We start from the raw sequence: 25,528 nt of genomic DNA on the forward strand, positions 1-25,528 counted from the left end.
GTTTGGGTCATTAATAGCAATCATGTATGGCGCAGACAACATTGCTATGTTCCATTCATATAATTCATTGCAACATGGAGCTACTTTGTGCCTGTGTGTATATATGTGTATATATATACACACAAACTTTTCCTTATTTTCCCTTATGGTCCTTCAAACATTTGTGCTCAAGGTCATTGCATGAACAACGTTTATTTTTGTAGCAGAAGATACCACGGTGACACATGGATCTAGGAGGGCAACAGTACACTGAATATAGACAGGCAGCACTGAACAGTGAACGATTATTATCTTAATGACCTTATACTTTCCCAATGCAGTACAGCCATGTGAGAACTTGAACCAAGTCTGTGCTCACTGAAAGATGTACCCAGATGTTTGTGACTATACAGCAGTATGCCTCAGCCCAGACTGTTCACATTTACTTTTGGAGCTTGGAGGGAAGTACCCAAGGATAGAGGTTAAAATATCTCCCATGTCACAAGTGTAGTGTTAAAGAAAATCCAAGTTAAGGACAGTAGACTACACAAAGCACTACCCAATATCTATATAATTCCCTTGTTTTGGATTTGACTTTTTACAGCAAAAAACATACTACATCTCTCAACAACAACATTTAACATGTTAAAAGGGCAACACAACACAATAATTCACCACCAATCATCACCACATCTTTGCAGCCCAAACATCCATCTTTGTTTGATCTATTTAGGCTGACATTCACTTTTGTCTCCCACTCACCTCTAACGCAGGTTACTAAGTTCAGTGGTTTGATATTGGACAGTCACTGCCGGTCTTCATTCAGAATAATGCAGGGCACCACAGGAAAAGCTACAAAAATACTTTGGACATAAAACACAACACTATAGCCCACTCCCCAGCTCGTACACCCCTATAAGGGTGCTTCCCTTAGGAAACACCTTTTTGTTATTGAATAACTGGAACCAACTCCTTAGGCTGCATATTTGCAGCGATGTGTAGCTTTTAGTATACAGCTTCATTAAAGCATCCGTAAACAAGCATGTTGCCATCCCCACTAAATACATGTGCGGGGAAAATATGTAGCAAAACAATTGGGAAATGATTACAGCTGGACTAACTTATGAAATGCAAGAATGAACTCATTGGCCGTCCACATCACAAAAGGATCAAAACATGCATGTATCACGCAAATCATGTTTTCTTCCTTAACACACAAAAAAGTTGTAAGGATATATTAGACTGCTAAGATACTATAATGCAGCACACATATTCATTTTTAATTGCTAATTCCTTGAAACATTATATATTAAATGGAATAAGAAAATAGAAGGAGCAATATGCAGTGATAAAATGCTATATGAAAAGGTAGGTTTATAACAGGCTGTAGCAGACTGCTACAGTAAGGCAGCATTGTTAGCTCTCATATTGTGTACAGGGCTTTCCCATAACATGTCAACTTACAGTTACAATATATATAATTATGAATGTTGCACATTTCACTGGCTGTTAAACTTTTTATTATTTCTCGGGGGAGGAGGGTATGGATTCTTAACATAACTTTGATTGGGATTCATAGCTCTTCTCTATTCTTTATGCACATTTAGCTTTGACACAGTCAGATCTGATCCCAAATATTGACATAAACGTATGGTTCAGTATCTTTGGCATCTGTAAAAAGTAGGCGGATAGGCCTGCAGTCGCGTTCTGGAGGTCTAAAGGTCTTATCATGCTGGTCACATTTCTACAGCTACGTGTTCATATTTTTTCATTTTGCACACAGAAAAAACGTCTTGAGTTTCACATGGACATTTGCTAACAGTGTGTACATGTACACCTACCTGTAAATCGAGCTGCTATTACCTCATGCAATATACAGTCTGTATAGCTGTATAATCTATACTATATTTAACTATACCTACTCTAAAGTTTGAAAGAAATATGATTTCAGATGAATGTGAAGCAAAAAGTTCAGTTCTGTCATGCTGCTGTATTTAATGGCCATTTGTTTTGTGTTTCGTTATTGCTGCTGGATGGTATCGATACATTCTAAGAGGTGCAGTGCAACCAACTGAATCTCCCTCTGCTCCATCCCTCTCCAACGACCAGGAGGAGCTACGGTGGCCTGAAAGGTACCAGTAGGAATTCAAAATGATTTCATAGTCTAAATCAGCATAGAGGATCCAAGTGTCAAGGGATGAGGTTCCTTGAAAGATTTCTAATTTGTACTGAGTTATTTAGTCTGTAAAACTATAGGTCATAGCAGACAAGTAACCATTATGATTACAATAAATGCAAGGAGTCCCCTCGAGGGCTGTTTGTCCCTTCTGGGATACTGTACCAACATGGCGGCTCTGTGGAATAGGACCCCCCCCCCCCCGCCCCCATGCAGATATTAAGGGCTCATTATAAACTAAGAAAAATAATGATTCTAATTTCAAGGGAGTATATACTAATTAAAACAACCTTCTGATTATTATATTCAATAAAAAAAAATACACACTGCACCATTAAGACAGCTGCTATTCTGCAAAGATATTATCTGATGAAATTGTACACATAGTGGGTTTTTGTCCAAATATATACACCATTATGATGCAGATTCTGCATCTATCTTGATTAGACATTTCAAGGATTCAAGATTTTGATTAAAAGACATTTAAGATTTTTGACTGGGATGCTGAAGACAATAATGATCGATTTTTAAGTTTACAAGTAAATTGTCTAAGATTTTAATGCAGTAATCAATTCATTTTAGACAATTTATTGGTATGCAAAAGAAAATAATGGGATGGGATTACCCATACAACAATGAAATCATATATATTTATTTTTTAACGTTTTTCGACAACCGTCATACCTCAATGATGCTGCATTTCATCTCTCTTCCTGTTCTTAAATCTTTTGAAGAAGCACGTCAGCAGAGAGTAAAGAAATTATGACTTTATATAAGGGTGTCCATGGCAATTATCCTATTTGTTGCGTTCTTTTATTTTACAGATACAGATATCCTACCCAGTACACCAGGTTGAAAAGACCAAAGGCTGTGGGGAAAAATACTCTTGAATACGAGTCGATCTTGGAAACCCGCACATGCATTCTGTTTTCCCGCCAGGCCCCGGAACGGCAGTCGTCAAAGCAGCAGAAAAAGCTGGCGCAATCTTTACCGTCCAGACACTCGTACATGTAGTCGTCGTCCTCCTCGTGGTACGGCAGGATGTGGTTCATGTGCAGCAGAGACGTCCCTGGCCGGATGTTCAGCAGGCTGGTGGACTTGTGGTGCTGAGTGGGACAGACAGAGAGATGCTTAGTGATGACAATGCTTAAGGGAATTGGGGCCAGCGTCATGGACAATGATGCACAATCGATCAAACTGTGCTACCTTGTGGTTCTGTAACGTTATAATACAGTATCAATATATGCTCCGCATAATCTTACAGTGTACCTGAAGTGAGTCTTGGTGTAAAATAACACAAATCTGTCGTGGGAGCATCGTCTAACAGAGGACATTGGTCTTGCTGATCAAAACTAAACACATAAGGTAGCATGTGTTGATAGGGTCAAAATGCTACCTTATGTGTTTGGTAGCATATATATGGTACAGTATGTGTGTTTTACACCTCTACTTCACAAGGGATACATTTTGTCGGCATGGGCAGAACCACCAGGTGACACGATTTGTGTCAATGCTGACAGAATATAATGCTGATGTCATTTTGAATGCCGTCTTTTCCTTGACCGTGCCGGGGGCTTGGCATGCACAGGGTTACATTCATCATTGTTTGTGTGTAAGGTGATGAAAGCACAGGTATTAGGTATTACTGTTCAATAGGTAGTTGGTTTTACATCCAATGCCATCTCTGTTCACTGTATTTTTCACCATCAGAACTTTGGGAGAGTTAAAATCAGTAGGTATTCATGTGCTCACACGTGCACATCTCTTGCAAAATTAAAGAAAACTTTTAATTTTATGGTTATTGTTATTACAGAGTTCTGTGACTGACTTATGGTCCTACATGGTTTAATCGATTACACTTTGGCTTGATATAACTGTTACACTTCTTCATAAATGTTAATGAAGTTAATCAAATTTAAAGATAGACTATAGAAATGTTTTAGTTTTAAATCATCCCTCAAATGCCTTCTGTTAGGATTTTTCTGCAGCAGCGGAGAGAATGTCAAGTTCAGTTTTTTGCAAGCCTGACTTTGTGATGGTTGGCTGGTTTGGAGATTATTATTGATTTACCACATTAACCATAAATATTCTCCGAACTTATTAATCACTAAATCAAATAGTCACCTACTCCGTAAGCACACGGACAATTCAGATTGCTATTCGTCGAAACAAATGACTCGTTTGATTTAAATAAAAACGCATTTGGTCTCTTCCCTGAAAAAGGTGTGTTTAGTTCTTCCTAAAATGTTCAAGTAACCAAAGCTCAATGTCTTCTTTGCTGCTTGTTCCTGATTATTCCAACATCCCAGCAGTACCTGTGTGTTGTGGACCTTGGTATTCTAATCCAACAGTACCTGTGTGTTCTAGACCTTTATCTTTGCATCCAACAGTACCTGTGCATTGTGGACCTCGGTATTCTCATCCAACAGTACCTGTGCATTGTGGACCTCAGTATTCTCATCCAACAGTACCTGTGCATTGTGGGCCGTGGTCATCAGTACCTGTGCGTTGCTGACCTTTGTCTTCAGTACCTGTGCGTTGCTGACCTTGGTCTTCTTGGTGCGGTTGCTGGTGAAGTAGTGCAGCGTGCCGTACTCCATGAGGGCCGCGAAGGTGAAGATGAAGCAGACAGAGACGAACAGGTCCATGGCCGTCACATACGACACCTTGGGCAGGGACTTCCTGGAGATAGTGCTGAGGGTCGTCATGGTCAGCACCGTGGTAATACCTATCAATAAATATTATAACTATTATTCATATGTTCATTATTACAATTTGTATTTTTGTTAATAATAATATTTTATTGTACTAATAAGAAATATCTATTATTTATAACTTTTTTATTGCACAATGTGTATGAAATAAATGATTAATAATAAACATGATGATTATTATTATATTATATATTATTATCATAGAAACTGACTTCAAAATTATTCTAAATATCTGTGATGAGGATACACAGATAAACAGAATCCACAGAGCTCCATCTCTGGATGAAACATCAAATCAAGCTCCTTTACAGATTGAGTTCAGTTATATGTGTGAAATAAAAAAAATTCAAACCCAGAGATGTGCGGGCTGGTACTGCATCTTTGTTAATCCAGAAGGACACCCAAGACAAGACAACAATCATACTGCATGGTATGTACGTCTGGATAGTGAAGTATCCCATCCTCCGACTCAGGTCGAAGAAGATGGTCATGATGACGTATTCCCCTAAAAACATTGAAACAACCAATAGCGTTGGTCCAATCACACTCTGATGTCCACGCACCAACCGATGATCAATATCGTTGCTCCCATCACACTCTGATGTCCACGCACCAACCCATGTATGGTCTCACCTGACTGAGTGTGTGCCACCTCAGTCGTGTTCCTCAGCCCTACGAAGGCAAACTGGTAGAGTCTCCAGTAGCGCTGGTCAGCAACCTCCACCGAGCTCCTCTGCCAGCGGTACATAATCTCGTTCTTTGGGTAGCCATCTGGAAATGTCAGCAGAAACAAACACAGGCACACCAGGGACCAGGTTTCATACTCAAACAATCTGTATTCCAGCCAAAGGACAGCAATACAACTGCACTGGTAAATGTCAATGGCACCAAAAGGAAAATAAAAGACATTCAAGACGGAGGAGATCTCCATCCACAATGCCATGGGATGGACTTGTACTTTCCACATGGACCGGCGCATGTGGAAAATGACAGCACATGGCAAGACATGGAAAGCCAGAGCACAGTGTAGACAAATGATAAGTTACAGATGGCACAGATGAGTCAGAACAGGTGACAGGGTTCAGCGGACAGGCCCAAGGTCTTTACCAGTGACAGGTCATGACAGGGCATCTTCAAAACCTCTGCGATGGTAATGAGCGAGGGGGTGTGTTGTAGGGCTGTAGCCGTCAACACTTGTCCACACACTGTGGCCCCTTGTAAGCTACTTGAAGCTGAAGTTGAGATGATGGATTAAAACGGGGCGGGGGGGGGAAGCATGTCAGACACCTACAGCTCGAAAACTCCAGTGGGCAGGAGTGCTCATCCATTGGAAAGTTATGCAGCTTAAGGTAGCACTCCGCATTAATAGTCAACCTGACAAAAACAGAAATGGTGACAAAAAGAAAGCAGGTCTCAGAATCATTCCTTAGTCATTAGAGCTTAAAGGATATTCTGGGATCGACATCAGCACTGTTCCAATCCACCTCTGTCCCCAGCGACCTGCAGAGGCTCCTCATACCATATATTTTGGTTCAACCCTTTACCTCTTTATAACTAATTCTCTATATATCTAAATGTATCCTTTTGACATAATTTTAAAGCCTAAAAATGTATTTTTCTACCTATCCTTAAACATCTCTATACCTCAGAATTTGTAACATTATATACATAAATGGACGGATATGCTACCTTCTAACTCATATTTTTTTCCCTTTTGTATTGTCCTTAAATGGCAGCCATAACTAGTTCATGAAGGAAAACATAGCAGAAGAAACATACACACACACACACACACACACACACACACACACACACACACACGAAAACAGAAAAAGTATGTATACAGCGGCACAAACAATAACAGCAACATTGTTAACAGTCGTTAAAACTGAAGAAATGGCTCTGTGAGGATATTTTGCACAAATGGCCCCTGATCCAACATATATAAGGTCTACTCCACCTCAACGTGTACATCACTCTGCCATTGCTCCATAGCCTCAGGAGACGGTTCGGAGTGGTGATCCAGTGGGCGTCGGATTTCCTGGAGTTCCGGAAGAAGGTGTCAGGGATCCAGATCTTGCCCACCATGTTACTGTTGAGCATCAGCAGCTTCATGGAGCTGTTGAACTTGAGGCGGCTGTCGTACCACGTCTGGGCGAAGAAGATGTCGATGGTGTATTCCTGTGATGCCCACATCAGTAGGCAGCAGAAGGCACAGCAGGCGGAGGAGGCACATCAGTCCAAGAGGTAGCTATGTTTAAGTGTTCCCCTCGGGGCGTATTATGACACAAGGGTTTGGCTCACCATGTTGATGGGGTCGACCGGTCCGATGCTGTTGACGTACACCGCCGTCTCGATGACTGTTGGTCGCACTGAAACACAGCAGTCGTGATGCTCTCTTTAATTTCAGCATCATTATTTTATCAGTATTTGTCCATTTTTAAACACATAACACACACACACCACACACACACACACAATTATTAGATGATTCACATTTATGCCTGAAATTTTGATAAAGGAATAATACATCCCGACATTCACTTTTAAGGTTTTAGGCTAATTTCAATGGTTGAGCTTAAATCACTTCAGCAGGGCCCACAGAGTCTACTTTCTAAGAATAGGGCTGGGCTTATGATGGAGTGATCAATATTCCTCTCCAGGATAATTTCCTCCTGACTCATGTGCAGTAATAGGTGCTATATATCATGTGAACTTCTCAGCCATTATCAGCAAACAGAAATAGAACAGTATTCTCATTTTACATGTGAGAGAGATTACTAAATAGGTGAGCTTGCAGCCTTTTAATAATATAAACCTTGAACCTAATGAGGTGTACATGAACAGTGGAGATACTCTTATGTTGGAAAAGCTATTTGGCCTTGTGTTATCTCAGGGCTCTGGAGAACTAGTCTGAGACCCAGCAGTCCGACCGCACTATAAGGGGCGAAGCGGCCAAGGTTAGTTGGTTCCTATTCCGTTACGGAGATAGAATATCAAAGGGAGGCTTTCAGGAGGGGATTTTAATGTGTGTATTTCTAAAGTGGCTAGTCTGCACGGTGTTGATTTGACTGTTCTTCTTTGCAGAGTGTGTATTTGTATTGATTTAGTGTTCGCCAATCACGCTCTTCAAGAGCCCAGCTTCGAGCCACATCATTGGTCGAGACATACGTGTAGCAAAAGAAATAGAAACGCACGTCCACCTTGATGTGAGCTGATGACAGAAGGAGGAAACAGATCTGGTATCTGGGCAAGAAATCCAATTAATGATCAAAAAATATGAATCAAACACTCCACGCCTAAGTAATAAATCATTAAATTCTACTTTGAATTGGCAATATATTCTCACAGACCGACCTTTAGATTTGAAGAATGTTTGTGTATTCTATTATTTAATAATCAATTTAAGGATTTGCATTATTATGAGTATTGAAAAAATAACCTACGGCCAATGCCAAGACGAATTTGAAGAGCTGTGGCCGCCTTACTTCTTGTTCCATCAAATGAATCAGAGGAGAGGTTAGGGCCTATTTGTGAACCGTTACCGCACAATAATTGTTAAATACTAGGGATGCACCGAAATGAAAATTCTTGGCCGAAACCGAAACCGAATATACTGAAACAGTTGGCCGAAAGCCGAAACCGAATACCGAATGTGGCTTTTGCTGTTTTTCATTCTTTTTACTTTAATTTTTCACCATTTCATAAATCAAACAATTAAATGTCCTGTATAAACTTTCTTGTCTTTTTTGTTTATTTTTTATTTATTTTTTTTATCAAAAATGAAAAAATGATCGGTGTATTATTTTCGGCCTTTTTACTCCTTCGGCCGAAACCGAACATTATGTTTTGGGCCATTTTCGGTGGCCGAATATTGGGTGCATCCCTATTAAAAACTTCACTCATTATCTAGCAGGGTTACTTTTCTTTTACTCTAGCAGCTACAGTAGGCTAATAAACATCGGCAAATAAGAGCTGGTTTGCAATATATTTATTTATTTATTTATTTATTTATTTATTTATTTATTTATTTATTTATTTATTTATTTATTTATTTATTTATTTATTTATTTATTTATTATTTATTTAGGCCTCGGAAGACACATTGAGGATTAAGATCCTCATTTTCAATGGTGCCGAGGGTACAACAGGAGTTAATACATTGGAAAGAAAAAAAGAAAATAAATATAAAATTAATATGCATATAAAATAAATACAGTAAAATACAATGGTTGGGTCAAGAGTAACAATCATTGCAGGAGAAGGCAGGTGTACATATGATAAGACTTGTGAATTCCCTAAGTGAAATAAATGAGCACAACCTTGGTGATTTTTTAACCTCATTCCAAATGAAGGGTGCCTTAAAACAGAAGGCTGTCTTCCCCAGTTTTGTGTTGGCATGTGGCAGATGTAATGTAAGCAAGCTTAGGGAGCGTGTATTGACGGTGTTACGGTTCCAGCTTATGAGAGAGGCGAGATATGGTGGCATTAGCCCAATGATTGTTTTATAAATTAAAATTTTTCAGTGAAAATCCCTTCTTTCAGATAGGGCTGGCCCTATCTTGTCTACATCTTGTCACAAATTAATATATTAGGCAGGCATTTTACTACTTTTAGTACTCATTGTCCAAGTACTTACCAGGGGCGTTTCTAGGTTTCATGAACATCCGGGGCTTAGCCCAATGGGAAAATGAAAATGCGCTTATAGTGCATGGCAAAGTTTTGTATGTATTTATTGTGCATGCAAATTTTTTCATAATGCTTAACCTAGATAAACAGAATAAGATATTTAGTATAGCTTTAAATAGCTACCAGACTGCTGTCCTGCTTATCCCCAAACACCTAAAGTCCCATTCAAGTTATTTCAGAGTAAAATAAATACAAGTGAGACAGAGCTTATATATATATATATATATATATATATTAGGGCTGTAACCAGGGCTGTAGTGGTCAAATTAGAGGTGGGTAAACTATGAATTTTGTGATCAGACCGACCTCGACACAACGCAACGCAACGCAAAGTGTTGCGACTCTGTAAGGCTAGCCTGGCTATATTCCATTATGTTATCAATTAAAGTCATATTAAATCAATCAATGACAGTCAATGAATGTGTTTGTAGTTTATTCAAGTTATTCAAATTTCAACAGTAAAGAAAGGTATGTGTAGATTAAGAACTATATCTATGGCATGTGTGTATGTGTGTGTATTAGTATGCATGCTTTTCACAGTAGTGCCCAGAGGGCCTCATGTCCTCCACGTCAGGTCCTGCCTTGCAGGGGTGTGTTCTGGGGTTCATGGCTCCCCTGTGCTTCACCAGCCAGGACTTCACATACGTGTTGGATTGAACTTTGTGGTGGCTGAGTGGTGGGCCATTCAGTTGAATAAACATCAAGGACGACACTGTGACCATGAAGTGCAGACTGCATCTCAGGGGACACACTATGATGTTCATTAAGCTGAACCCCCTCTCACACTCAGCAGTGCTAACTGGAATGAGATGGTCGATATTCAGGAGTGGTGCAAGGTTTTCTGGAATGATGCTTGAGTTATCCTTAAAATCCCTATAGCCTTCAAGAATTTTTCTGTCATCAAGTCTGAACCTTTGGGCAAGTTGTTTCAACTTGGATTCCCCATACGGTTCCTCTAGTCTAGGGGAACAGGCCAGTTTGCTGGGAAAATAACTTAAAAGAAAATAAATAATAAAATAAAAATATTGATAAATATTTGTATCGATTTAACCGCCAACCACCCGAATTTAATTAAAATATATATTTTTGTCGCGTCATCCGCCCGATCCACGGTTCAGCCGCGGAGTCCACGGCTGCAACCGCCAACCTCGCATCTCCAAATTGAGGCTTTAACATAGCGACCGAGCTATAGCGAAGTTGATACGCCAAAACCGAAGTTTGATATGGATAGTAAAACTCTGACTGACTTTCGCTCACCTTGACAGGGGCAGTACACGGATAGCATGACTACGCATTGGCCAATCTGAATGCTCGTAGTCATTTAATAGTTCGTCAAGTAAAATTGATTTATAAATCACAAAAACAACTCTTGTGAATTGATCATCTTCAGTCTTACTTTGTACTTGAGGCCTTTTTCGGGCTTCTGTTGGAGTGGGAGCACTCGAAGGTCTCTTCAAAAATCGCCTGATATCCATGGCTTATTAATGACAGGTAGGCAGGCATGATAATCCACAACGCGTAGGGCCATGTGTTTACATACTTCCTGTTTACATATTTTCCTGGATCCTGATTGGTGTCGCCGCCGCAGCCACAAGGCACTGATTGGAGGGTCACAGACCATAATAGCATAGGCCTACAGCGCAGATGAAAATGATTCAGATTACAGCGTTTACAGGGTGTCCGCGGAGGTCTTAAAAGTCTTAAAAAGTCTTAAATTCATTTTTCTAAATTTAAGGCCTTAAAAAGTCTTAAATTCGTCAAAAATGTCATATGCTGGTCTTAAATTTATAACTCGGAGGTCTTAAATTTGTCGGGGCAGGGTTATTTTATTTATTTATTTTCTCGCGGGACTTTTCGGGAAGGAGATGTACGAGGGGCTACTTTCTTGCTAGCTGCATATATAAACGGATGTCTGCGCGCTTGCTAGCTAGTCTGCAACAATGGGTAAATGCAAGTTCAACGTCAGTTGGCTGGAAGACGTCCGTTTCCGAGGTTGGCTAGCGTCCGTTGCCAACCCAGAACAGGCCAGATGCATTCCGTGCAAAAGTAGCCTACATTCAAGCTCGGCACCATGGGGATTAAGGCTGTCGTCAGCCATATGCAGAGCCAAAAACATAAAACCTCTGCCAGGAGCCACACACAGACCCCAGCCATTTCTACGTTTTGCATCTCTGCTGCGGCGGTGGCGCCGCAGACGGTCCGCGCTGCTAGCACTGACCTGAGGGTAGCATTTGGTGCGACACCAACACTGAAAGCGGAGGTGTTGTGGATTCTAAACACAGTGGTCAAGCACCAGTCCTACAACTCAAATGAGGGGATAGGAGATCTCTTCGGTTTGATGTTCCCTGACTCTCAAATCGCGAGCACCTTTACTGCTGGAAGGGACAAAACGGCGTATATAACTCGCTTCGGACCAGCGCCTTTCATCCGAAACGAGCGAATCTGCAGCGTCAACAAGGCCAACAAGCACGCCACCCTAGCCATATTATGGGCAACCGTGTTCCCTTTGGCTGTGATTTGAACTTTGAATTCCTCGTAGGAGTTCATAATAATACATTGCTCGCCTTGGATGAAATACACCGCTCTTGCGCGATTTATTTTGCATAAGGGTGAGTCAAATGACGCGAGAAACGCCCCTTTTATGTGAACGCGCATTGAACCTAAAGCGGAAAACCTGGTTCAACTAATTGAATCTAAAGTGAGCGTCGTGGTACCATTTAACTGTGATTGAGAGTTGCGGCTCTGTCGAGCCAGGTTTTCCCAAGAAAGCCTGGGTATGTTCAACGAGGTTCGTGGTATACCCCCCAGGTCTTACTGAAGGCAATTTAATACCATAAATACGTGCTGGTGCACCCAAATTAAAAATGTAGGCGCACCAGTGCACCCAAGGAAAAAGTTAGTCTGGAGCCCTGGACTATCACTTTATGTTCAATGAACAGACAGAAAGTAAACTTGAATGAGTCTCATTGAGTGACACACATGCTATGCTTGGGTTGTAATACAGCGGGATCCCCCCCACCATTGCGTGTTTAAGGTCTTAAATTTCATTCAAGGTGGTATTAAAAAGGTCTTAAAAAGTCTTAAATTTGACTTGCTGAAACCTGCAGATACCCTGGTTTATTTGTTCAACAATTTGAAACTTTGTTTTAGGTGTTTTAAAATGATACTAAATTTATTTCAGATTATTCCAATGGCAGAATACAAGGCACAGGGAACTTTGAAGTTCGTAAACGCCACTTAGAGGTGCGTAAACGCTATTTAGAGGTGCGTAAACGCTATTTCCTAAATTCCAGAGGTGCGTAAACAGCGTTTATGTGCGTTTACCCTCCACTACAGCCCTGGCTGTAACGATACACAAATTCACGATTCTGTTTGTATCACGATTTTTGACCCACGGTTCGATACATCCCACGATTCTTTTAAATTTAAAAAGCATTTTATTTAAACAACGCTTAAATACCAATTATCTTAATGTAACATTTAATAACAAATAATTTGGAACACTGAACAGATTTGAACCGAAAGAATACTATTAAAGTATAGCTAAATTAATAAAGAAATAACCAAAGATTGCAGTTGGAGGATGCTTTTTGCTGGTAGGCATAATAGGGCCCCTTTAACTGTTTGGTTGGTTTATTCAAATATCCTTATTAGCGCTTCTTATTAGGCTATGTAGCTTAAATAATGACATAATCAGGCCGTATTGAATGCAACATGTTTAATAGCCTAACTTTCAATAGATGAGGAAAAACATGAACGTCGCAATAACGAGGCATAGCGCGAGTAGCATATGTGTATGCGCGAGAATGGCAGTGTGCGTATGCGTGTGTGAGTGACGTCAGCGAGTGAGTGGACGAGCGAGGAGAGCGAGCGGTAGCGCGTGTGTCTAGTGAAGAAGCGAACGAGTCCGGTAGAATAAAGTACCCATCCCGTCAATAATCGGTGGCCGCTTCATTCCGACCTATAAGCAGACAAACTGCCAGTCAAATCACACAAAACAATAGAGACAGGATCACACAGGCAATTTTTTTCGCGCTTGGCCCACTCTGGATAAATGTCGTTCATATCGCATATGAGGACTTCGACGGCTGTGGAGAAATGCAATCCTAGTCCGTAGCCACGGAGAGCTGTGATCACAGAGAGGGCATCTCGTCACATATTTACGGCATCGATAGGAGGGGGCGCTGTCAGCAGACTATTATTTAGACAAATTATTAGCAAATTTCAATCGGACAATTTGACCGAAGAGTTAGAAAGGGCATATCGCGCTTCTGCCTTCTCACACCGCGAGACAGGTTCGTGGCTTTGAGTATCGCGATTTTCGGTTTGATACGCGTATCGTTACAGCCCTAATATATATATATATTGTTAGCAGGAGCACTACTAACACAGCAGGAGTCCAACAGTGCAACAACAGTAGACGAGACGAGCTTTAGTCTTCAGCCTCAAGGCATATTTATTTTGTAGTAAATAACTAAACTGCTCTTCCAGCCTTCATGTTGGGAGCGGGCCAAGAGAATGATCAAATCAAGAACATTCATATTTATAGGGGGCATGACGTCACCAAACATATCACATCTATTACCAAACTGATAACGCCCCCTTGTGGTGTGGAACAGATATACAGTACAGAATACATCACAGTCAATCATACATACTTATGTCAACACTCCCACTTATGAGTGACCTGTATCCTGTACAGCTTTTAACAATCAGAATAAACAAATACAGAATTAAATCAAAAACATATTTACTATTCATTAGATGCCTACACCAAACATGGCTCCTGAAAATTTCCTCAGTTTAACTTTTGAGACAGGCTTGGTCATAGCATCTGCTACCATCTCATCTGTTGGACAATAAACAAGTGTCATCTTTCCATCTTTAATGGTTGACCTTATGAAGTGATACTTGATGTCAACATGTTTGCACCTTTGTCTGCACACAGGGTTCTTCACAAGTGCAATAGTGCCCTGGTTATCCTCATGAATAACAGTTGGAACATATTCATAGGAATCCATACCCTTCAGTAATTGCTCTAGATAGATACACTCCTGTATTGTTAGGGCTAAAGCCATGTATTCGGCTTCACATGTAGATAACGCTACTGTGGGTTGCTTTTTACTCTTCCATGATACCAGTGAGCTGTCACTGCTCATGCTCACACAGTAGCCAGACGTGCTCCGTCTGTCGCTGGTGTCTGCACCCCAATCTGCATCACTGTATGCCCAAAGGCCTAAACCATCACTGCTTTTCTTAAAAGTCAGCTGCTTGTCAGTAGTACCTTTAAGATAACGCAGTGCATGTTTGAATGTCACCCAGTTTTCCTCTGTGGGGTTTGCAAAATGTTGTGATAACTTGCTTACCACAAAACATAGATCAGGTCTCGTACAAGTAGCTAAGTAGATGAGACTACCTACAGCTTCCCTGTATTTTCTTACATCAGTCATCTTTGGTGCATCGTCAGTGTAATCAACCTTTTGTTCACATGGTGTGTCACGTGTTCTGCACTCCTGCATATCAAATCGTTTGAGAATCTTCTCAGTATACCTCTGTTGTGACATGGTTACACAATCGTCAGTCTGACTGAAGTCTATGCCTAGAAAGTGTTTCAGCCTGCCTAGGTCCTTCATTTTAAACCTGGTGGAAAGCATTGCCTTCACCTGCTCTAGACTTATTGTGTTGTTTGCTGCGATGATGAGATCATCCACCCAAATGACAATAATCACCTTCCCTCCCTGCGTTGACTCTTTTGTGTACACACAATGATCTGCTGGGTTCTGAGTAAAGTTGTCATTTACTAAGCATTTGTGTAACATTTCATTCCAGTTACGTCCCGACTGTTTCAAACCATAAATTGACTTCTGTAATTTACACACTAGATTGTTTTCCCCTTTTTCATAACCTTCAGGTTGGTCCATGTAAATTTCTCGGTCAATGGGTGCGTGTAGATACGCCGTCTTTACATCCATTTGGTGTAGTACCAAGTTCTCTTGTGCTGCCTTTTGCATGACTACACGCACACTGGTCATATTTGCCGTGGGGGAGAATGTCTCACCATAATCTATTCCCTCTCTCTGGCTATACCCCTTCGCCACAAATCTGGCCTTGTACTGCTCACACCCATCACCGCCCTCTTTAATGGAGTACACCCACCTACCTCCCACTGTCTTTCTGCCCTCTGGCAATTTTGTCAGGGTAAAGGTCTGGTTCTCCTCCAATGACTGCATCTCCTCGTCCATTGCCCTCTCCCATTTACCTGCTTGTGATGATGTCATAGCCTGCTTAAAGGTCAGTGGGACACCGCACACTGCTCGGTAGCAATAGTCAACACTGGTGAGTGTGCTGTCATCATCACCACTATCATCCTCAGTAGCATAATCACAGAGATAACTTGGGGGCTTACGCTCTCTAGTGGGGTACCTCCCACTGCTTGGGGCCTGTGGCGTCACCCTTTGGTGCTCCTCGCCATCATCCTCTGGGGATTGTGGACTGTCAGTCTGTACGTCTGTGCTCTGAGCACTGGGCTGTGGTGCGTCGGTCTTGTCACTATTTACAATGGGGTCAAGTCCTAAGTCCTGAGTCTGAGTCTCGCTGTCACATGTGGTCTTAGTGATAAACTTGACCAGTCTGTGCTTCTGCACTTTACCTTTGGTGGGGTAGTAAACTAGATAGGCTGGGCTGCCTTTGTCGTGCCCTACGAAAAGACCCTTCTCACACCTGGGATCTAGTTTACCCTTGTCTTGTATGTACGCATAACACTCTGACCCGAATTTGTGCATGTTGGTTAGATCACACTTCTTCCCTGTCAGTGCTGTGTATGGTGTTGTGCCTATGTGCTTGTTAAAGCATCGGTTTCTGGTGTATGCTGCTTCCTGAACGGCGTAATGCCATAGACTCTTAGGTAAGTTGCTGTCAATGAGCTTACACCTTGCCATCTCAAAGAGAGTGCGCCCTTCCCTCTCAGCTATCCCATTCTGGTGTGGGGAGTAAGGACAGGACGTCTCTTGTCTGATCTTGTTCTTTCGCAGGAGTGTCTTAAACTCTCTGCTTGTGAACTCTGTCCCGTTGTCTGACCGGATGCATTTCACACTGCCATAAGGCGCTATGTCAGCCAAGAACTTTTCAGTAGCCAGTACGGCATCACTCTTTGCTTTGAGGAAGTATGTGAATACTACTCCTGTGCACACATCTGTAAAAGATTGCATGTACCTGTAACCCTCGATTGAACCATTGGTCACCGGACCAGCTAGATCAGTGTTTACCAACTCCAGTGGTGTTTTCACCTTGTCTGTTGCATTTCTGTTTCTCGTCCGAGTAAACTTCCCCTCTATGCACACATGACATTCCTTTTCAGGCTTACGCTTTGCACCCTTAATGTGCATGCCCAGGGTTACATCCTGCAGTTTCAGTATGTCATCATAGTTACAATGCCCCATAATTTCATGCCAGGTTTGAATATCATGGCTAACATTGCACACATCATTGTCATCACACTTGGTTTGCAAGTAATACATTCTGTCACACACTTGAATGCTAAACCTTGCACCATCAGGCGCTACAAGAACATCGTTACCTTCCTCGAAGAGTACCTTGGCACCGTGCGCAGTGGCACACTTCACGGAGAAGAGTTCTTGTGGGAACGAAGGGATGTACAGGGCGTTCTTGAGAGTCACTGTACATGTTCGTCCGTCGCTGTCGGTGAGACACACCTGTGCGTCTCCTCTGCCTTCCGCCAACCCGAATGTCCGCCTCCCGTCGGCCAGCTCCATGCTGTGGCTCTCCGGCTTGAATGTGCTGTCGAAGGACTTGAACCGGCTCCTGTCGTTCAGCATGTGGGATGTCGCGCCAGTGTCGACGATCAGCGCTTTTCCCTCAATCTGCCGCTGCTGCGCTGGCTTGCAGGTGTCCTCAGTCTCTGCCCGGAATGTGAAGTCGTCTATCGCGGGTCCCCGCGCCTCGATCCGTCCACCATTCGCTGCCCGACCGCCACTGTTACCACCGCTGCTGCCGCCGCCTCTGCTACTGCCACCGCCGCTGTGATCTTCAGCGCGAGCACACCTGGACCTTTGTGCACGCTCTTTCTTCCTGCAGGCGTTGTCGCTGTGGCTTGTGCTTTTGCAGGAACCGCACCAAACTTTTCTTGGGCACTCATCTTTTCGATGTCCCCTTTCACCGCACCGCCAACACGCCATCTCTGTCGAAGATCCGCTGTTCTTTTTCTTCAGTGCTGCGCGAGCCTTCAGCACCCTTTCTCCCGCCATCTCGGCTACTGGCTCAGCATCCTCAGACGTCTCGAAGTTTCGCAGCTTAGCCTTGAACTCCGCCAGTTTCACCTCCGCTGAACCGTGGGTTACCATCAGCGTGAACGGCTTGTAGTTCTCTGGAAGTCCCCGCATAATCATAGCCATCATCAACCCCTCACTCGGTGCCTCGCCTGCACCTCTGAGCGCTGTGAAGATCTGCTCCGCCCGGATAATGTACTCTGTCACAGTCTCAGTGTCCGCTTTCTTCAGCGAGGTTAACGTTATGTATAACGAAATAATCCGTGGCATTCCTTTGCCAATGTAGTGCTCTCTCAACACTTGCAGACTCTCGCGTCCCTTGTTTTTACAGTCTCTGAATATCAGTCCCAAGCTCACGTTATCCAGTAATGGCGCCAACGAGCAGTAAGCATCAGCATTCAGCTCCTCATCCTTGGCTCGTTCCTCAGCCGTCAGCGGTCCATCAGGCTCGTTCAGAATAGTCTCTTTTAACCTGATACGGTGCATACAACACAGCATCCGTTCTTCCCAGAGCTCATATTCTTCGGCCCTACCGTCAAACATCGGCCACTTTGCCTTTTGATGTGCCATTCTCCTCAGCTTTGTTAGCTTCCCGGTTTTACCGCGCTAACTAGCTAACACACTTTTGCTGACTAGCTAAAGTTTGCCGCCACTTTCCGTTGTTGCAACTATCGTCGTCGTTACTGGGCCCATAACCTGTTAGCAGGAGCACTACTAACACAGCAGGAGTCCAACAGTGCAACAACAGTAGACGAGACGAGCTTTAGTCTTCAGCCTCAAGGCATATTTATTTTGTAGTAAATAACTAAACTGCTCTTCCAGCCTTCATGTTGGGAGCGGGCCAAGAGAATGATCAAATCAAGAACATTCATATTTATAGGGGGCATGACGTCACCAAACATATCACATCTATTACCAAACTGATAACGCCCCCTTGTGGTGTGGAACAGATATACAGTACAGAATACATCACAGTCAATCATACATACTTATGTCAACATATATATATATATATATATATGGATATGACTGGGGATAGGATAGGTTAATTCACTTGAGGTCGTAAACAGTCTGGTTAGGTTTTTAAACTGTTTATTCTCTTGCCAGAAGGACTAGATCTAGAACAGGGGTCGGCAACACCAGGCTAACACGATTGAAAGGTAGTCACGATTAAAGACCAGTATTGGGGGAAATGTGCCATATTGGTAGAGAAAAATGCATTAATTTGGCATGAGGAGAATATGAATTATATTAAAGGGGTAGTTCGGAATTTTGGACATAGGGCCTGATTCCGAAGTGAGCATTGGTATTCTATATCACTGGAGACAGTTTTCAACACATTTCATTCAGTCCTTCTAGTTGCAGAGTTCGCTCGTGCTAGGCTAGCGCAAGTCAACGGGCAATGCTAGCCTGCTATTAAAAACAGTCTTACCCACTCCACAGTACACCCGAGGTAAATCAATTATAACGCCAGACTATAGATTGAAATGTCTGTGTTGATAGAATAATGTTAGAAATAAAACTAACCTCGCATCGCATGAATCATCGAGGGACTACTTTCTCAGCAGAAGCGGAATTCTACTATGCGCTGGTTAGGTTTGTAACCGAATCACGACAGAAGAACGTAAACAGAGAAGCGTGGGACAGAAGCGCAATTGAACGACTAGGCAACATGATGGTTCAGTGTGCTTTTAGAAATTGTAGAAATAAACGGTACAGATGGGCACCACAAAGTTTCCACCAATTTCCAGTGCGAGATCCAGAAAGGACTCAACTGTGGCTTGTTGCTGCTGTCTTTGACAGCAGCAATGTGAAATGTGTTGAAAACTGTCTCCAGTGATATAGAATACCAATGCTCACTTCGGAATCAGGCCCTATGTCCAAAATTCCGAACTACCCCTTTAAGCCTTGTCTCCCAAAATGTGATTTTCAGCTTATTAATTAACCCTAACTAACCCTAACCCTAACCCTAACCACAAGGCTATATGGATAAGCAAATGGATGCTTATCCATATTTTGAGGAAAGGTAAACATCCGAAGAGGGTTTGAAAGCACTGAAGTCTTTTTGCAACAGTTCAGACTGCCACCACTGGCACGGGGCAGCATATTGGCACACTTAAAAAATAAATTAAAAAAAACCTTCTTTTTTATTTTTATTTTATTATTATTATTTAAAAAATTCACAGCACAATGCGGCATCAAAATCATAACTAACGATTTTTTTTTTTGCACTTTATTCTGGGGAATTTCGCCCCAGTGAAAATATGTTTTAATTAGTTACAGAAAGCAGTGTTCTTAAATGGGATCAATTAATAGTTCTTAAACCTATGTTGTGAGTAATAGAGAAGAAAATATTTAAAATATTGTTGCAAGTGGCCTGTATGCATCGCCTTCACATGGTTTTGCAAAGCTGAACTTGTCTTAAAGATATTGATGTGGATGGTTCCAACATTCTCATATATTCTTGTTTTTTACATTTCTCACAGTGCAAATATGTTTTTGAATGAGTTTCTGAAAATGGTGTTTTAAGATGGGACATATGTAATTGTAATTTGTAAGCCCATGTTGCAAATATAACAACCAAAGAAACATTTAAAATGTTGATGCATGATTGTGGACTATATGGAAATAGTACCATTCCAGGTCTTCTGGAAATGTTTTTGGTCGCTGTCTCATTATTCAGCTACATTTTTATATATTGTTGCTTAAGGCACACTCATTAACGAGAAAATGTCAAACTGGCAGTGCATGTTAAAAAAGGTTGCTGACCCCTGATCTAGAAGGACTATGCTACTTTATTTTGAGATGTCCCTGGGATCCCCAAGTTTCTTTCTAAATAACTAACTACCAGTAGTGACTAGAATCATTTCATCACTTCTAGACTGAATTTAATTAATGCATTCCATAGTAACCAGTAAATATACCAATAAATATAGATTTTAATTTTTTTTCCGAAAAACTATATTCAAGGCAAATTAAATAATATCCGGGGCTTTAGCCCCGAAAAACAGCCTAGTGACGCCACTGGTACTTACTATCGCAAATGGATGCTTATCCATATTTTGAGGAAAGGTAAACATCCGAAGAGGGTTTGAAAGCACTGAAGTCTTTTTGTAACAGTTCAGACCGCTCATTGATGAATGTGTGCCCATGATCATTATGTGCAGTTTGTGGTGATTGTTTTTACTGTCAAAGAAATTGATATTTAACACAGACAATCCGCATGGCACAACCACGATTGACACCCCTGATTGAAGTGCTGACCTGGTACATACCTGTCTACCTGCACAGCACCTGACGGTGTCTCCCACAAGGCTAGGCAGACCTCTGCTAAAGCTAGTAAGCTATTCACATGTTTTGGGTAAATGGCTTTTGAGGGAAAACAAATTTTTTCAATTGGATTTCATGTATTTTTTTACTGGTTTCTCCAAATTGCCTACCTTAGATTTAAAGCTATGCTTAACAAGCAGGTAAAGGCATTAAGTTAATTTGACTATGTAACATGTTGTAATATGCTGTTTTATTGGATGAAAAACCACACTGAAATCTCAGATGCTAACTTGTGTTGGTCTGTTAAGGGGTGACCATCCCATCCTGGACACAGTCTTTTTCAGATTCTCCTGCAGGAGGCTGCGGTCCATAAGGACCAGGACTTCACACCACAATAACAGTTTCTTCCCCTGCGCAGTCAGCCTTCTGAAGAAGGCATAACCCTCATACACTGGAGGGACACACTGGAGAACTGCGCAAAATCAGCTGATCGCAACGTTCCTTTCGTGAGATATTCAAACGCTCCGTGGTCGAGCAGCTGCCGTTTGATAAAAAAAAAGGTGGAACAAAAAGCACTGCTGTTCTTAAAAAGTTGTGTATTGAAAATGGAATCTCCTTTGTGATACTGGGTAAGTTTCATAAGATCAGATGTTACGTGTGGGGCTATGTGTGGGATGCGTACCAAACACCATCTTCTGGTAGGCCTAATCACCTGAGTAACTCACTAAAAAAGTTAAGTTCACCCCGTGTATCAGTATTATATTTATATATAGTAAACCTCTAACTAGAGATATACCGCATCGAACCAAAGTCTGCAAAATGTCAATGATTCAATAATTTTACACTGTCAGGATAATTAACCACCCAAGGACAAATTAAGCAGTTTGTCCTTTCACAGACTCCCCTGTTCTGTCCTCACCTCCAATATCTGGTCGTAGTTTGTTGTCGTAGCCTAGGAGGAGTTTATTTAATATCAAGGTGACGTCGCTCTCGTAGACCTTGGGCGAGAGCACCCAGGTCTTATTGATGGGGACGTCCTCGTAGTCCTCCTCATCTTGTTTGCTGGGTCCAAAAGCACTGCTATTGATAAAGAGGAGAGGAAGACAAATACACAAACAATACAAACATAATAGATCACATGTTGGGGGAAGCGTCAGCCCCATGGACACAAACTGGGAGCTTCAGCCACAACCAGTAGGATCCAGAGCAGAACACCTGAGAACACCTGAGAACACCTGAACACCTGAGAACACCTGAGAACACCTGAACACCTGAGAACAACTGAGAACACCTGAGAACACCTGAACACCTGAGAACAACTGAGAACACCTGAACACCTGAGAACAACTGAGAACACATACAGTCCTAGTGTCTCCCTAACTGCTTTTCTCTTCAAAAGGGGAGAATCAGGAGCATAAACACACCGCTGCATTTAATGAAGAATGTATTATTCTTAAACTGACCCCTATTCTGTATATAAAGATTTGATATCAAGAGGGTAAAAATGAACCTTGGAATATTGCAGATTTATGAGATGCAAATAGGCTACATTCTTTCTTATCAGGGAATGATCTGCGAGTTTAGTTAAATGAAACTCATACCCTCAAACACATTTCCTACAAGGGAAACCAGTGAGTCAAATACGAGTCACATTCATGAGCAATGCAATCTTCAATAACCTCACGTGTGTGAAAAGACCTTCATTGTCCGTCACATGGAAAAAAGGGGGGTCGAATGCGTGAAATTATGTTGAATTTGCCAAAACTGAAACATTTAAATTATTTCTGCAGTTTATTGGTTGGTAGATGTATCTGACTGAGACTGTGGGTGTCATCAGAATGGCATCCAAGACGGATACAAGGGAAGATAAGAGGAAGAATCCCCAAAACAGCCACCATGCCTCTAAGCATTGCCTCCTGTACTGGACATGTGTAATGGCTCCTACACGATGGATACAATGAAATACAGCTGACAATGGGAATGAACATTTAGAGTTCAGTTTCATCTAGTTTGTCATGTTCACCTATTTGATTGCGCTAATGTATCTCATGTGATGCCTCTCTGACTTAAAGTCCTTAAGTTGCAAGCAATCAAGATCCTACGGAACAAAACATCGCACCTCTTTGTATTTTGGTTCTGGTTACGCTCAATGTATTCATTGTGAGCAGATATTCATTTGTACTGGGTGACATTGTCCACTGGATATCAGGTCACACACACGCGCACAGGCACACTATTCAATTTAGCCTACTGACGAAACATGTCTCTCAAACTGCTACCACCAAATGTTGCCTTATACAACAGAATTGTGCATACCTAATTATGTAATCTATGTAAATTGCTGACGAATATAATTGTAGCCAAGGCTATGTGAACGAAACCCGAGGAAAACATCTGCAATAATTCTCCATTGTCATCCCCACTAGATGACTGTCCTGGCTCCAAGCAGCCCCACCAAAAGCTCCTCAGACATATTGCAGCATCACACTGATCGGGGTGTACTCACCAGAGTCCTACAAGAGCCAACACAAGCCAGGGAGCCATTGCTCTGCCTTTGACAGATTGCTGCAGAGCCTTGGCCACAATCACGCCGAGTACCGGTTTCACAGCCCCACGCAACAACCACCACGTTACAAAACGACCCGTCTGACGCGCTCTCCGTTTAAATTCACCTAAACCTGTATTGGCATCGGTTTGCCTGTTGTTCAATTGAAACTAAATGTTGCGATTCGTGGCTATTGAACCATGCATGCATCTCAATATATTCCGTGCACAGGGTAGACCTTCCCATCCGCCTCAAGGGGGGGGGGGGGGGGGGGTAGAGAGATGCTCCTGCTGCACTCATCTTGCAGACCGCTGACTCTGCGCTCAGTTTCTGCAGTGCTTAACACTGATGACTCGTTTGGGGGGCTTGGAATAACATAAAAAACGTAGGTCGATTTGTCTTTAAGAAAATGTGCATGTGTATTCTGGTGTAGCTGTGCTTTTTAGGGTGTCGTTATGATCTTTATTAGCTAGTCGGCCTATTAATAATTGTAATATTCTAATAAGAATTATGGCTTCTTATTGAGTTAAACAAGGTCATGTTCAAAAGGCGAAAGGTTTCAGTTCTATAAATACATTAAATCAATATTCTGTAGGCCTATGTAAAAGCACTACAGGAAAGGTCATCTTCTACATATACACATACTAAGCACTTGGGTGCTAGACAACTGTATCAGCAGCTCGCTCATCCCTGGGATGTCTCTTTAACTCTCCACACTCTCCTTTATTTTGGATAAACAAATGTTGTCTTATGAAGAAGTTCATGCACCTGTTACGTCAGCAAACACATGTTCACCATTGTTCACCTGCTCAGAGGAGGAATGGTAAAGTACACCAGTGGAGTCCACTCAATAGGATGGTTGTGTTGAGAAAGTTCAGCGCAGACATGAAAGTGGACGCAGTCCAACACAAGCAGTTGATGTGAACCTGATGATGTGCACTGCAATTTCTACCTCCACCAGGTTTGAACAAGGGTATCATTGAGCAATGTTAAAATAAACCAATTTGAGCTTCTGTGATCACCAGAAGGCCGACATCTTAAGGTGACCAACGTAAACCTGTCATGGCCACAGCTGTCGTGCTGTGTGTTCTTCCCCTGTGCCTGGCGCACACCCCCTGTTTGACTCTGTGCTGTGCCTGCCACACTCAATTGTTCACTTCTGGCCTGCATTAGCTAATCAACTCCCCTTAAAATACAACTGGTTTCCCTGCTGTCGTCGCCAGATCGCACTTCTGACTTCAGTGGTAGTTTTTCGTGCCTGGATCCAGTATTTATGTGTTGTTTGTTCTCTTGTTAAAATCTTGTGTCTCACCTTTAGTTCCTTTTGTCCTCAGTGTGTTTTGTGGACCATCACCTCCAGCCAGCCTGCTTCATTCACTCCAGCCTGAAGCTCCCCACTCAAGAACCTGTCCCCTGTCTCACTACTCTCTATTCAAAATGAACCTGTTCACACTCCAAACGTGACAAATCTACGTTTCCTCCTTTCTTTCTTTCTTTCTTTCTTTCTTTCTTTCTTTCTTTCTTTCTTTCTTTCTTTCTTTCTTTCTTTCTTTCTTTCTTTCTTTCTTTCTTTCTTTCTTTCTTTCTTTCTTTCTTTCTTTCTTTCCTACTTTCTCTCTCTCTTTTTCGTTGGTTTGTTTGTTTGTTCTTTCTCTCTCTCTATCTCTCTCTCTCTCTCTCTCTCTCTCTCGTTTGTTTGTTTGTTCTTTCTTTCTCTCTTTCTTTCTTCTTTCTTCCACCCAGCGAGCCACCTCAGACCATCCTGATTGGTTCATTCTGACATCTAAGCATATTATTGCCAACCTGAACATCTGGATGGTCTCTGGAGGGTCGATTGTCAGTCGTATTCAAGAGCCTTTCCACGAGTTGA

The 25,528-nt window shown here is 42.1% G+C and overlaps 1 protein-coding gene across 1 annotated transcript; it reads right to left on the reverse strand.

Moving 5' to 3' along the window:
* Positions 1-2,855: 2,855 nt before the first annotated feature.
* On the reverse strand, positions 2,856-23,734 carry gabrg1 (gamma-aminobutyric acid type A receptor subunit gamma1). The gene is made up of 9 exons (XM_056590682.1): positions 23,620-23,734; positions 22,033-22,193; positions 7,174-7,241; positions 6,830-7,050; positions 6,161-6,243; positions 5,503-5,640; positions 5,222-5,374; positions 4,672-4,883; positions 2,856-3,261 (listed from the first exon to the last, which is right to left on the reverse strand). Exons 1-9 carry the CDS (start codon positions 23,655-23,657, stop codon positions 2,974-2,976), a joined length of 1,362 nt encoding a protein of 453 aa, XP_056446657.1. The 5' UTR covers positions 23,658-23,734; the 3' UTR covers positions 2,856-2,973.
* Between the last annotated feature and the right edge of the window lie 1,794 nt (positions 23,735-25,528).

The sequence above is a fragment of the Gadus chalcogrammus genome, chromosome 5 (assembly GCF_026213295.1).
Source record: "Gadus chalcogrammus isolate NIFS_2021 chromosome 5, NIFS_Gcha_1.0, whole genome shotgun sequence".
Taxonomy (NCBI): Eukaryota; Metazoa; Chordata; class Actinopteri; order Gadiformes; family Gadidae; genus Gadus; species Gadus chalcogrammus.

Excerpts from the sequence above, each read along its gene's own strand:
- gabrg1 (XM_056590682.1), bottom strand. The coding sequence starts at position 23,657 with ATGGCTCCCTGGCTTGTGTTGGCTCTTGTAGGACTCTG. Across the intron at positions 7,051-7,173 it reads CGGTCGACCCCATCAACATG|GAATACACCATCGACATCTT; the intron begins GTGAGCCAAACC and ends TGGGCATCACAG. Across the intron at positions 5,375-5,502 it reads GGTGGCACACACTCAGTCAG|GGGAATACGTCATCATGACC; the intron begins GTGAGACCATAC and ends CAATGTTTTTAG.